Below are 15,249 nucleotides of genomic sequence, written 5' to 3'. Positions count from 1 at the left end.
TCTGATCCTTTCAATTCAACAATTTTTTCTAAGGTCTTAAACTATACTCCCAGTTATTATTGTTACAAGCGGTGAACCTATAGGAAGAGCGGAAATATTTAATGTAAGAGGTTTAGGCTGTTATTTGAACCGAAGACATTTTCCTATTTCCCAAATGCTGTTTATAAAAGGGGTTGGAGTTTGGAGGAGTCAGCATGGAGGAGTCCTTCAATGGAGTTCGGAGTGTCCCGGAACCCTTGAGGCTTGTGCCCCCCCACCCCCCTCCTATTTTGGCTTCTTTTAGCCCTTTATTTTGGTCCAGACCTATTATGATAAGGGCAATAAAGCAGATAAGCTGCTCGCTAGTAAATTAAGAGGTGTTAAATCTAAATCACAAGTCTCAGCGATAAGACAAGGTAACGGGGAAATCACATATAACCCTTTCCAAATTGCAGAGGAATTGTCTAAATACTATAATTTGTATAATCTGGACTCATCAGACCCCAACTTCAATAAAACATTCAGTGAACAAATAGCTATTTACAGACATGCGAACTTCCAAAGCTGTCTGCGGAAGAATCGCGGAGGGACTCAATGCTAAAATAAGTATTTCAGAGTTAAGAGGTTCTTAAAGGTTTGAAACCCCCAAAAGCCCCAGGCCCTGATGGATTTTGAAATCTATACTATAAAAAATATTGGGGAATTTTAGCACCATATCTTTTAGACATGTTCAATAGTTTATCGTGTTCCCAGATTCCCACGCAAATTTAGTAGTGATACCTAAGGAAGGAAAAGACCCAATGAGTTGCGCAAGCTACAGGCCAATTTCACTTCTTAATACAGATTTAAACATTTATAGTAAAATGTTATAGTAAAAAGCCTGCTGTGCTTTCCTGGTTCCTTACCTACGTGGATATCTTGGAACTTCACTGCTTATAAAATTAATTTGGCCAAGTCAGAGGCTCTAAATTTAACTTTATCAGATATTGAGGTAAAAATATTCCAAATTAAATTTCAATTATCACTGGCATAACGTAAGATTGAAATATTTAGAGATCTTTCTCACAAAAAACTATCAATCTCTTTATAATTATAATTACTCAGAGCTTTTCACTAGCATTAAACAGGATCTTTTACTATGGAGTGGTCACCAAATCTCTTGGATGGGCCGAATTATATCAGTCAAGATGAAGGTTCTCCCGAAACTGCTTTACTGTTTTCAAACACTACCGGTCGCTATCCCGATAAAATATTTTTAAGGATTTACAGAATAAAATCTTGCAGTTTATATGGGATAACAAAAGACCCAGAGTGGCGAGATCAGTTATGCACGCACCCAGAGAAAGAGGGGGTCTGGCGGTCCCTGATATTAGGAAATATTATTTAGATTCACAGTAAAATCAATATAGGTGGGTAGATTTAGAAAATATATTTAATAGCTCCGTGGCTCTTCTGGCCCTCCTGTGGAATAATAAGCTAACAAAATGTTCAAGACTAGACTAGACTTTTTTGATTCGGTGGTAATAACATTTTCTCTTAAAATTTGGCATAGGGTCAAAAATGTATTATCAACTATTTTCAGCTCCCTCAAGATGTACCCCTATTTTTGACAACCTTGACTTTGGTCCGGGTTGGTTTACTGGTACTTTTGATTTATGGAAGGCTAAAAATTCATAGAGATGTGGGGTATATGCTATTGAATGGTAAATTCTTAAATTTTAGCGATTTATGTCAGAAATACTCTTTCACGGGTGCTGAGGTGTTCAGATTTTTTACAAGTTTCTACATTATCTTAGGCAGCTGTCTCCGGGTGTGTCTTTCCCAGAGTGTTCTGTATTCGAAAAATTATGTAGAAAAAGAAACGATCAGTGGGGTCTTATCTCAACACTGTACCAAGTTTTTATTTCTCAGGAATTTAAGGCTCTCTGCACACACCGTTATATTGATCAATGGGCCCATGATTTTCAGGTAGAGATTTCTTGGGAAGATTGGCAAGATATTTGGGTCAATCAACGAATACATCATTATGCACAATATCTAAAGAGAATATCTATAAAGTTATGTTCAGATGGTATCTGACGCCTCAGAGGTTGATGCAGATTTATCCAGGGACCACGAATCTTGGCTGGAGAGGTTGCGGTGGCGTCAGGGATATGGCCCATATCTGGTAGTTTTGCCCCAAAATATAGAGATTTTGGGGAATAGTGCAGACTTTGTTAAGAGAAACTATTGGGATAAGAATCCCCCTAGACTCTCTTATAATGGTCCTGGGTAAACCGCTAGATAATTTAAACCAAAATATATCTAAATTATTGTTACACATTCTGACCGCGGCGAGACATGCAATCGCAGGGGCCTGGAAAAAGTCCCAACCCCCCCTCCAGGAGAGAGATTATCTCGAGAGTAAATGAGGTGCAATCTATGGAAAGACTAACATTTCAAAAATGTTTGGGAGCCCTGGTACTCTAGGGGGATTATGTGAATTTTTGAGTTACTGTGGACCAAGGGCTGTATTTTCTCTCGTAGAGTTGGTTACTCTATGTAATGTGTGGAGTTGTGGTTGTCTAGCGTCGTTATATTTTTGTTTTTTTGATACCTGTGTTAAATATGTGGTACCTATCCCCCTCTCTTCCCCCCCCCTTTTCCCCGCCCTTTTTCTGTATCCATTTCCCTATGTTTTTCTAAAAAAATTAATAACAAATAAGTGTAAAAAAAAAAAAGTTATTTCCTAATGCTCTTCTAGATGTTAAAATATTGAGTCTTCTGGAATAGAATAACTGCATTATCTAAGTGGTATAAGTATTGATAGTGGTGGAATTATTATGGACGAGTCTAATCTTCAAATAAAATATTTATTGTGAAGTACTGTCGGCCTTGGGACACTGTAATTAGTTACATAATAGTTCTTTGGTCTGTTGGTCAACATAAATGTTAACTGCTTCAGCGTGCTCATTATCAACTTTAATAGCCGCAGTTTAGCAAGTACTGTAGTTGCAAAACCACAGCTTGTGTTCAGATGGAAAATGTTCCTGGTTAATTGGATGCTTTAATCCTTGCTGTTGATGATCCAAACCGAAAAGGCCAGACTGCTTTTAGACCTTGCTAACAATTTTTTTTTTTTTAACAAGTCAACAAGTTTATACTGCTTTCGAGTCTGAGAAGTATGACATTTTTCTAGGAACCATTTGGCATGTTTTCCCAAGTCTATTTTGTAATTGTTGGTAAGTTCATTGATATGATGGCTCCAGTGCGTTGCAGTGTTTTTACTTTATTTGGTTTAAAATGAAAGATTACATCTTGGGCAAGTAGCATCCAGAAACAAAAAAAATAGCTGGAAGAAAACATTTCCATTCATTTACTATTCCACGAACATTAATTGCATGTAACCAGCTCAAGACCACGTCTGCGTCTTCCCCGAGTTATAAATAGAAGTCTCTTGGTGAGGCACTTCTATCAAACACATATTTACTATATCACATATTAAATGCATGAAATGTTTGAAATCTTCTCACATTTGACACATCTATTTGCAAAACTGTCATGTCATCTCAGTCCTAGCAGATTGTTGTTTTAAAGCAGAGAAAATGGAGATTTTACAGGCTAAATACAGATGATACTGTAGGTCTACTTTACTTCTCCTTATAACCACTTATGAAATCACTAACTTAATTTAGGGAAGTTAAAAAAGCACAGAGTGTTTAAATAAGGCCTCTGCTAGCATACATTTTTACTGCATGGTGAAGTTTGATCTATTCCCATCTTTGTCCATCAATAATCAAAGATTTCATTGCTATTATTCTTTCTCAGTCATTTGTAAAATAAAATCTCTTTGCAAAATAATAAATGTCCCCCAAAAAGTTTCAAATTAGACTAAGCCCTAAAATGAATGTCACATAGGAAACATGCTATAAAAAGATGTGTTAATGTTCTGAGCTTCAGAGTAAAAGATGCTATAAAAAAAATATATATAATATATATTGTGACAAACGGCTTACTCCGGGGCTCCGTCGTTTGTCCGGGACTGTTTAGAACACGGTCTTTTAGGGTAGGTTAAATGATGAGGCGTCACGTACTGTTCCTTTAAACAGGCTATGCCTGGTTTATTCAGTCCCAGGCACTGAGACTGCCACAGTGCATACAACAGAAAACAGATCAAAACAAAAGCTGCTCATCTGAGCGATAACTTAACTTAGATATCCCTGACTCAGGGTTGGAAGTGGCTTTTCCACTCCCAACAACAAAACAAGGTACTTTTGCAGTCTTATACAAATGAACAGAAAGATTGAACCTGTTAGGGGAAGAGGCTTCTCCCCTCTGTAGTTCAGCAGCCTTCCAGCCTCCTGGCTCTTGTGGAGAGACCAGAGCAAACAGGAAAACAGTCTTACATACCTGATTCCTAATTAGCATGACAGGTGACAGAAATCAGGCAGCAGACAAACTCTGGTCTGGATCTCTCATCCCTCAGTTCCAGCGCTTGCCAAACTGTGGGATGGAGTGTATGTATTATAAGGCTGCACTCCCAGGCCAAACAGGATAGAAACTGTTTAGTATCCTGGGAGCCCTATATACGGAATTTATTACCATCCCCTGGTTTCTGTCACATATCCTCCCCCCCAGCTCAGACCTCGAGGGATGAGCGACCATGGATATTAGGGAGTGCATCCTTGACAACCCGTCAGCATTGCCATGTTTGTGCCCTGACCTGTGTTCCACAGAAAATTTAAAGGGTTGTAGGCTTAGGAACCACCTGGTCACTCTAGCATTCTTTTCCCTGTTTTGACACATCCAGGTAAGGGGTGCATGATCTGTGACCAACCGGAATTTTCTCCCCAACAGGTAGTATTTGAGCGTCTCTACAGCCCACTTTATTGCGAGACACTCTTTCTCTACTATGGAGTAATTTTTCTCCTGGGGATTTAGTTTCCTACTTAAATAAAGGATGGGGTGCTCCTCACCTTGAGACTCCTGGGAGAGTACCGCCCCCAGCCCTACCTCAGATGCGTCGGTTTGGACTACGAACTCTTTGGAGAAGTCAGGTGTGACCAACACTGGTTGGGCACAGAGAGCTTCTTTCAGGCTTCTAAAGGCTTGTTCGGTTTCGGGGGACCACTTTACCATTAGTGGTCCTCTTGCTTTTGTGAGGTCAGTTAGTGGGGTTGCCTTAGTTGCAAAATTGGGAATAAACCTTCTATAGTACCCAATTAACCCCAAAAAGGTCCTTACTTGTTTTTTTGTAACTGGCCTTGGCCAATTTTGTATCACCTCCACTTTGAGTGTTTGGGGTTTGAGTAAACCTCTGCCAATAGAATATCCCAGATACTTGGCCTCCTCCAGACCAATAGTGCATTTAGCGGGGTTAGCAGTTAGTCCAGCAGACCGGACTGCGTCAAGCACAGCTTGGACCTTTGGAAGGTGGGATTGCCAATCTTCACTATGGATTACCACATCATCCAGGTAGGCGGCAGCATACCGAGCATGTGGTTTTAAAATTTTATCCATCATTCTTTGGAATGTGGCGGGAGCTCCATGTAAGCCAAAAGGCAACACCTTATACTGAAAGAGGCCGTCTGGGGTTGAGAAGGCTGTCTTTTCTTTTGCCCTTTCTGTGAGGGGAACCTGCCAGTACCCTTTTGTTAGGTCTAGGGTTGTGAGATATCGGGCTTTGCCCAGTCTCTCTACAAGTTCATCTACCCTGGGCATAGGATAAGTATCAAATTTTGACACCGCGTTTAGTTTCCGGTAGTCATTACAAAACCTTGTTGTACCATCTGGCTTTGGGACTAAGACTATAGGGCTGTTCCACCCACTTTGGGATTCCTCAATTACACCTAGTTTTAGCATTTTTTTAACCTCTAAACTTATAGCCTTTCTTTTGGCCTCTGGGATTCGGTACGGTTTAAGGTTAACTCGGACCCCCGGTTCAGAGACTAGGTCATGTTCAATTACGCTAGTTCTACCTGGCCGTATAGAGAAGATTTCTTTGTTTCTTCTCACTAAATTCTGAACCTCTCGTTTCTGATGAACAGACAGGGTTTCAGCTATGCTAACCTCTGGGTCAGTTTCTTGATTCTCTGACGGACCTGGGGGTACTAGGGTTAACAAGACTTCTCTATCTTTCCAGGGCTTGAGTAGGTTTATATGGTAAATTTGCTCAGGTTTCCTCCTACCTGGCTGTCTTACCTTATAATTTACTTCTCCCACTCTTTCCAAGACCTCATATGGCCCATGCCATTTAGCAAGGAATTTACTCTCCACGGTGGGAACCAGAACTAGTACCCTATCACCTGGAAAAAAAATTCTGACCCTAGCACCCTTATTATACGTATTCCTCTGTGCTTCTTGAGCTTTCTCCATGTGTTCCCTCACTATGGGTAGGACTGCAGCAATGCGGTCCTGCATCTGGGCAACATGCTCTATTACACTTCTGTAAGGGGTAACCTCGTGTTCCCAAGTCTCTTTGGCTATATCCAGTAAGCCCCTTGGGTGTCGGCCATACAATAGTTCAAACGGGGAGAAGCCTGTGGATGATTGGGGAACTTCCCTAATGGCAAATAACAGGTACGGTAACAAACAATCCCAGTTTTTCCCATCTTTATCAACCGCCCGCCGTAACATGCTCTTTAAGGTTTTTTTGAACCTTTCCACTAAACCATCTGTTTGTGGATGATAGACTGAGGTTCTGAGATGCTTGATTTTTAGGAGTTTACATAGCTCTTTTGTTACTTGGGACATAAATGGTGTTCCCTGGTCAGATAGAATCTCTTTAGGAATCCCGACCCGGGAAAACAGAACTACTAACTCTTTTGCTATGTTTTTAGCAGACGTGCTACGTAGGGGAACTGCCTCCGGATATCGGGTGGCATAATCTAATATTACCAATATATGCTGATGTCCCCTAGCAGACTTTATTAGGGGTCCTACTAGATCCATAGCAATCCGGTCAAATGGTACCTCTATTATGGGAAGGGGTACCAATGGGCTGCGGTACGCCTTGAACGGGGCGGTGATCTGACATTCTGGGCATGAGGAACAATAATTCGTAATTTCTGCCAGAACCCCAGGCCAATAGAAGCTTCGGAGAACCTTTTCTTTTGTCTTTTCCACCCCTAGGTGTCCCCCCAATGGATGACTATGTGCGAGGTGTAATACTACGTTACGGAATGTCCGTGGTACCAACAATTGTTTAGTTGTAACTGATTTCCTTTTATCAACCCGATATACTAGGTCGTTCTCTACCTCGAAGTAGGGGTAAGCAAGTGACCTATCTGGTTGGCCAGGAGTACTATTCTGGTCCCGTATATTTCCCCTTGCTACCGCTAATGTGGGGTCCTCCCACTGGGCCTTCTTAAAACTCCCAGGACTGACCTCTAGGTCAGCGAGGGTCTTATCCGGTTCTGGGGTGGTAAGTGTCTGCTCAACATCTTGATTTGGGGTATTCCCTACCAAAGTAGTGATGGGGAAGGGAATTTTACAGCACTCCTCCTTTTCCCCCTTCTTATTTGGGCCCTCGTCAACCTCCATTTCTGAAAAAGGGAAAGGATTTGTTTCTTCTAATACTTCGTTATGGTCCGCTATTGAACTCTGGGCGCTATTCTGAGCGGGGGACCACATTTTTAGAAAATGGGGAAAGTCGGTCCCTATTAACACATCATGTGCCAGTTTGGGTACAATACCCACCTTGAAATCTAAAGAACCAAACTCTGTTTCAAAAAAAACATCAACAGTGGAATATTCATGATTATCCCCATGTATACAACAAATTGCCACTCTTTGTGAACTGTTTCCCTGTTTCTTCTTAATGGGCAAGAGGTATTCGGACACTAGTGTGACCATGCTCCCAGAGTCAAGAAGTGCCCGAACCCTCTTACCATTAACCTTTACAAATGCCCACAGATGGTTATTCAAGGGGTCCTCTGGGCTAGGGCCCATACATTGGGACAACAGCGAATAAGGTTCCACGCTGTTGCATTGCATGGGCTCATCATTTAGTGGGCAGATTTTTGCTGTGTGGCCCCTCTCATGACACTTTACACATTTAGGTACATAGTCTGTGTCCCACTTAGAGCCTTTTCCCGGCTCCCCATGTTGGCTATTGCCCTTAGTGTGCGAACCACTGTTGCTGGTGCTGCGTGAAGGTGGTCGCCGCTCTTCAGCGCCCCTTAACCCCGGTACCCTTTTACCGTCTCTGGAAGAGTCCTGGAACCTCGGGTAGTGGGGTTGCTCCACGACTATGGGTTGCGGGTGCCCTTCTGCTGCATTGTACCTTTCTACGAGGGCCACAAGCTCATCCGCATTGTGGGGGTCACTCCGACTGACCCAACGGCGTAAGGCAGAGGGAAGTTTCCTCAAGAACTGGTCCATGACCAACCGTTCCACGATGTGGCTGGCTGAGTTGATCTCGGGTTGTAGCCACTTCCGGGCGAGGTGGATGAGGTCATACATCTGGCTTCGGGTGGCCTTATCCATCGTGAAGGACCATGCGTGAAACCTTTGGGCGCGAACAGCCGTGGTTACGCCGAGGCGGGCGAGGATCTCGAACTTCAATTTTGCATAGACGTTAGCTTCGGCTGGCTCTAGATCAAAGTAAGCCTTCTGGGGTTCGCCGCTTAGGAAGGGTGCGATTAGACCAGCCCACTCAGCTTCTGGCCATCCCTCTCTCTGTGCCGTGCGTTCAAACGTGAGAAGATAGGCTTCCACATCATCCGAGGGTCCCATCTTCTGAAGGTAGTGGCTTGCCCTGGTCATTTTCGGAACTGGGGCTGCCACTGCCAGTGGAAGGTTACTGATAGTCCCCCTCAGGATCTCGAGTTCCTGCTGTAAGCCCTGAGCGAACCGCTGTTGCTCCTCTCTCAGCAAGCGGTTTGTCTCTTGCTGGTTTGCATTCGCGTTTTGCAGGGCTTCATTCGTCTGTTGCTGGTTTGCATTCGCCTGTTGCTGGTTTGCATTCGCCTGTTGCTGGTTTGCATTAATCTCTTGCTGGGCTATTAGCAGCTGTTGCTGGGCTGCATTCGTCTGCTGCTGGTTTGCATTAGTTTCTTGCTGGGCTATTAACAGCTGTTGCTGGGTTTCATTCGCGTCTTTCTGGGCAGCGACATTGCGTACCAGCGCACCCACCACGTCTTCCATCTTGTTTGCAGAGGATGAAAAAACTTTTTTTTTTTTTTTTTTTTTCAAAGTTCTTCAACCCGCAGACCCCCTAGTGCTCTGCCCGCATTCTCCACCATATGTGACAAACGGCTTACTCCGGGGCTCCGTCGTTTGTCCGGGACTGTTTAGAACACGGTCTTTTAGGGTAGGTTAAATGATGAGGCGTCACGTACTGTTCCTTTAAACAGGCTATGCCTGGTTTATTCAGTCCCAGGCACTGAGACTGCCACAGTGCATACAACAGAAAACAGATCAAAACAAAAGCTGCTCATCTGAGCGATAACTTAACTTAGATATCCCTGACTCAGGGTTGGAAGTGGCTTTTCCACTCCCAACAACAAAACAAGGTACTTTTGCAGTCTTATACAAATGAACAGAAAGATTGAACCTGTTAGGGGAAGAGGCTTCTCCCCTCTGTAGTTCAGCAGCCTTCCAGCCTCCTGGCTCTTGTGGAGAGACCAGAGCAAACAGGAAAACAGTCTTACATACCTGATTCCTAATTAGCATGACAGGTGACAGAAATCAGGCAGCAGACAAACTCTGGTCTGGATCTCTCATCCCTCAGTTCCAGCGCTTGCCAAACTGTGGGATGGAGTGTATGTATTATAAGGCTGCACTCCCAGGCCAAACAGGATAGAAACTGTTTAGTATCCTGGGAGCCCTATATACGGAATTTATTACCATCCCCTGGTTTCTGTCACAATATATATATATATATATATATATAAAAATATATATAAATATATGTGTATATATATATATACACACAAGAATCAGCACTCCTAGTAAAGATAATAAGGGCTGGTGCTTGTCCCTTAAAAATAAATAGAAAGAATATACGTTACCATCCGAGGACTGATAAAGTAGAGACAGCACACAGTAGGAAGATGACAAATGGTTATATTAGCTTAAACAGCATCACAGATAACCGACGTTTTGACCCCACAGAGAGGTCTTTTTCAAGGGGATGTGTATGAAAAAGACCCTTGAAAAAGACCTCTCTGTGGGGTCGAAACAATGGTTATCTGTGATGCTGTTTAAGCTAATATCACCATTTGTCATCTTCCTACTGTGTGCTGTCTCTACTTTATCAGTCCTCGGATGGTAACGTATAATATATATATTATATATATAAAAAAAAAATCAAAAACGAATAGACGATACTGTTCTGTGGCTAACTAAATGCTTTTATTTGTGCGAGCTTTTGAGATACACTGATCTCTTCTTCCGGCGGTGTTACATTGAGTAAAGCAAGAAAGGTTTAACGTACAAACAGTGCATCCTGGAATGTATGTGTGACTGAAGCCTAACCCTCCCCCTGTGCAGTATGCGTTTTAAGCTCGGCTAACACGTACAGATACCTCTACATATACATATACATTTAATTGTTAATGAGCTTTAGAGTAAGAGATTAATTGCTATGTAAGATTAGAGCATGATGCTCTGGTTTCAGGTACTTCCTGTATGGATTAATGGCCATGCTTGTGGGTGCTACTTTTATTTTCTTAATAGGCTGCAGAACTTTGTGCGAGAAAAATGCTGGAGAAACAGCAGGAGGAACAAGACAATTCCGTGGAAATCACTAACATTCTTGAAGGAGATCTTCTGTCAGAAAATCCCGCACAGGCATCAAGCGCCTTCGGACCGCATCGTGTGGTTCCAGGTCGCTGGAAAGGAATGACCCCGGGACAACTGGGAGAAATAAATAATGTTCAACAGCAGCAAATACAAGAGAAGATGGTACTGCATTGTCATTATTATTATATTTATTATTATTATTATCATCACTTATTTGTAATGTGCCAACATGTTGCAAATGACGGCAATACCTATACACTTACTATATCAGGAGTGGCTATCTCCAGTGCTCAAGGGCCACCAACAGGTCAGGTTTTCAGGATATCCCTGCTTCAGCACAGGTGGCTCAGTCTAAGGCTGAGCTTATAGTGCAGGCTACATTGACGACGACGCGACCGGTGACGTCACCCATCGCCGTCGCAAAAGTTGTAATTTAGTTTTTGCGATGTCGCTGGCTGCAAAGGATGGTGGCGTCATGTAAAGGCTATGTGATTGGCCTATTGCAGTCACAAGGTGCGGCCGTCGTGGTAAATATCAAAATCTATTGATTTCATCGATTTTGGTCGCTGTGCTGTCGCGCCCACTACAGTCGGACGCGACTGATTACTTGACATGTTGCACCGTCGCTGTAGCCGGCACTATAAGCGCGGCCTAAGACTGAGCCACCTGTGCTGAAGCAGAGTGATTGGTTGAGAGATGGTGCTCAAGTAATCAAGTGTATACTCCAGGGGCGCGCAAACTTTTTTTGCTGCGCCCCCTCTGCCTCTCCACCTGCGGTGGTGCGCCCCCCCTTACTTTGTGCCCCCCCCTTACCTTGCGCATCATTTGACGTCGCGTTGCCATGGACACGAGTCCTGATGCTGATAGAGACAAGGTAAGTTTAGAGTTGCAGGGGCCTCACGCGATCCCCTGGCATTTCATTTAAATGCCTTGGGGGGGAAGAGCGCGGGGCCCCTGCAACGCCGCGCCCCCCCAGAAAAATCTCATGCCCCCCACATTGCGCGCCGCTGGTATACTCTATCCAAGTATGTTTAATTACTTTTTTAGTATTTTTTTTTTCGTTTTTTTGTTAATGAATAAAGTTTTTCGTATTTTGGTCAGGTGACATTCAGCACCAATGGGGATGGGCGGGGTGATTACGTCATTCCCGGCAATGAATGGCGCCAAAAGGTAACTATAAAGATGTGAGGTATATGTTTGTACCCTACACCTTGATAAAGTGCTTGCGCACGAAATGCGTAGGTGCGTTTGTTCACCCTCATACATTGTGAGCTAACACAATAAATTCATCTTTATTTGGAGTTGCTTTGGAAATGTATTTTTCACCTGTGGATTCCGACTGTGCTCCTACATTACCATATAATCTCTGTGCTGAAGCACAGACTGAGCCACCTGTGCTGAAGCAGGGATATCCTGAAAACCTGACCTGTTGGTGGCCCTTGAGCACTGGAGTTGATAACCCCTTTGCTACATTAACATACACTGGTGTAGTGGGTAAGTGGGCTCTGCTGCAAGGTTACAATCTAAGAAGAAAGGATAGTGGAACCATAAGGTACCATGCATTATATTAATGAATTGCTAGTTCCCATAGCCAGGAAGGAATGTTAGTTAGCTTGGCCTTCATTCACTCCTGTTATAGTATCAATAGCCATACATTAGAAAAGCTCATTGTAGGTTGGAAGAGTGCTAGGATAGGTGAGGGGGTCTGTTTTTTCCCCCTCTAAGACCCCAAGTTATATCTGCGACAAAAAGAGCCCAGCATGGAAGCATTTTGAGATCTGAGCAAATGATGCGGGAAGGTGGCTTAAAGTGCTACCTCCTCACTATATACAGTGTTTACATATACCCTCTTTATTAGCGGACGGGCCTGCAATGTAACTTCCTCCAAAACAGCAATGTGGCTAACATTAGGATAGAAGATGTTTCCCCAGCTTTTGTCAATTATAAAGAGCAGGCACTAAAGTGTTATACTTGCTACCTCTTTATCTGTCAGAGGCTGAAGGAAGAAGAAAGGCAGAGAGAGGCAGAATGGGACCGGCAGAGGGTACAAGCTGCCAGGGCGATGCTGCTTCTAGAAAGGCAGCAAACGCGTCAGGATCGGGAGCTTCGCAAAGCACAGGATCACATGAACTCGCAACTCTCCCAAGCACAAAAGGCACAGTAAGTAGGAGCCACAGGAAATTCACAGATTGAGAACAAATTTTATTTTTGCATATTCTTTCTAGTAATAATAATAATAATGTTTTTTCTTGCGTAGGACTGACAGTGTACAAAGTGCTGTATATCAAATTTTTGCCAGCACAAGTCCCTGCCTTGTAGATCTTATAATCTATTTGGGGGGGGGGGGGGGCTGGAGGCACAGGGAGATAAAGGGACTTATGCAAGATCACGAGCTGACATGAGGATTTGAACCAGGCTCAAGCCTCGTCCACGGTATCTATTTATCAAACACAGTATCTATTTACAGTCAGATTCTTTACTCGCTGTGCCACTCTGCCATCCCAATGATTATAACTTATAAATTCTTCATTTGAATGCCTGGAATTATATGTGTTGGCCTTGAGAAAGAACTGTGTCCTACAACATTAATTGTTTTTTGGGATTTTTTAGTCACCAAGTTGGTATTCTTTCTGAAAATGCTTTAAAAATATATTTAATTGAATCTATATGAATAGCTTTCTGAATGTATCTCCTCATACAAAGAGTTCCTATCATTGTTGTCCTTCTATAATGTATTTCCTTCTAGAGTATGGATTTGGGGAAGTTTAACTTTCTTTAAATCAAGGAGAATATACGGTAAAAACAATTGCGTGAGCCAACATAAATTTAATATTTGGGGTAAACTGTATATACAAGGGGTGGGTAACTTCAGTTCTCAAAAAATGTCAGTCTGGCAAGGTTTATTATAAGCGTTATTGTGTCTCTTGATTAATTGCCAGAATCATGTTCCACCCTGCAGTCAGGCTATTAACCTGCAGCATTGTTTCAAACATGACTTACCTCGGTATTCATGTATTCTACCTGTCCACTTCTACTTCTCCATTTCTGTGTCCACTATTTCTATTCTTTACGGTTGGATCATTCAGTGGAACACATGGCAGTTCATTGCAGCTGGGCATGTCTCGTTTCTTGGTGTTAGTTTAGCCCAGTCCACCAAATAAACTAAACATGTCACAACCTTTTTTTTGTTTGTTTCCTCTGTCTTTTTGTTTGTTTTGCTTTTTCATTTAGCAATATTACAAAGCATCAGATACAAATATTACTACTTATCGCATTGGCAAAGCTGTGTGTTTTCTATCGAGCAATTTTTTGGATAACCACTAATTCTTTTTATCTTGCAGGAAGATCTACCTTGACAAAGAAGTATTTACTAATACTCCAACAGCTCAGTATTTTGAACAATTTAATACAACCAGCCGATGAAGTTTTAGATATTTTAATATTTATAAAATCCATGTAATGCCTAAATATATCAATTAACATTAAACAGCTAATTTTACCTCAATTTTACCTCAATTCTGTAATCCATTATTGGGGGGGGGGGGGGAGGTGGTACTACAATATACAGTACTTCTTGTATAAGAAACCATACCATTTGTTTAGCATTATTTACTTATAATAGAGTTGACCATGTTCTGCGACATGAACAAGTACAATATTTCAGTGACTGTTCTGCAAACCTATCTGCGTTTGCTATATAACCTGCATTTGCCACAAATGAAGGTTCATGCTTGGAATTTTGTCCACTATGTGTGTGTCAAATTCTTCTTACATCACCATGTGTATTATTCTAGATTTGATATACCGTTGTGTCTAAAGGTTCTTTAAGTGCCTCCTTATTAAATAAACCTTGTTATGTGGGTATTAAATGTGCTGATCTGTGGGGTTATATTCCATTTTTTTATTTTTTTTTAATCTCAAGCATCTTTCATATATCTCCTTTTTAGAGATAGGCGAACTAGTCAAAATCCCTTTCTCTGATTTTTCTGAACAAATACGATCCCCCAACCAAAAAACTCTGAGCGGATCAGAATCCACCATTGGATACAATCAAGGCGGATTTTTAGGAATCCGTACTGAGATTCCATATCGAATTGCAGATTCTCTCTCTCTCTCTCCTATTAGAGTAGTCGTGATCCACGCAGAGGTCAAGGCAGACAGCACAGGAGCGATGGTCAGGGTAACAGGCTGAGGTCGGGAACAGGGGATGCTCAGGGACAAGAACTTAAGGGGGCCAGGAACACATACTTTGCTCAGGCAGGGGCTAGGAGTCACTGGCTGCTATTTAAGCCCTGGAACAGGTGCAGCCAATTCTGGAAGTTCAGGAAGAGGCATGCCAGGAACCAAGACAGCCTCAACAGCCAAGTAACAGCCATTCCAGCAAAACCCTGGACCGGAAGGTACCTTTACAGGCTCAAAGGAAACAACCAATCCATTTTGGATTCATATCTGCCCCAAACATTTGCGTTCAGTAATGAATACCAAAGTATTTCCCAGCTCTTCTAAAAAGTAAAACGGTGTAAGGGCATGCATGGGGATAGAGAA

The 15,249-nt window shown here is 42.5% G+C and overlaps 1 protein-coding gene across 4 annotated transcripts in view; it reads left to right on the top strand.

Moving 5' to 3' along the window:
* Positions 1-14,209, top strand: part of RIBC2 (RIB43A domain with coiled-coils 2) — a 30,377-nt gene extending 16,168 nt beyond the window's left edge. Inside the window, exons 6-10 of one of the 4 annotated variants that reach the window (XM_075602746.1) lie at positions 10,639-10,866; positions 11,806-11,874; positions 12,698-12,864; positions 12,962-13,137; positions 14,046-14,209. In XM_075602746.1, the coding sequence (XP_075458861.1) occupies positions 10,639-10,866; positions 11,806-11,874; positions 12,698-12,864; positions 12,962-13,106 (609 nt within the window). In that variant the 3' untranslated portion in view covers positions 13,107-13,137; positions 14,046-14,209. The remainder of the gene's footprint in view (positions 1-10,638; positions 10,867-11,805; positions 11,875-12,697; positions 12,865-12,961; positions 13,138-14,045) is intronic. The other 3 variants (XM_075602749.1, XM_075602748.1, XM_075602750.1) reach the window with 3 other exon arrangements.
* The last annotated feature ends 1,040 nt before the right edge of the window (positions 14,210-15,249 follow it).

This window comes from Ascaphus truei, chromosome 5, assembly GCF_040206685.1.
Source record: "Ascaphus truei isolate aAscTru1 chromosome 5, aAscTru1.hap1, whole genome shotgun sequence".
Lineage (NCBI taxonomy): Eukaryota > Metazoa > Chordata > Amphibia > Anura > Ascaphidae > Ascaphus > Ascaphus truei.
This window is presented reverse-complemented; position numbering and strand designations above follow the sequence as displayed.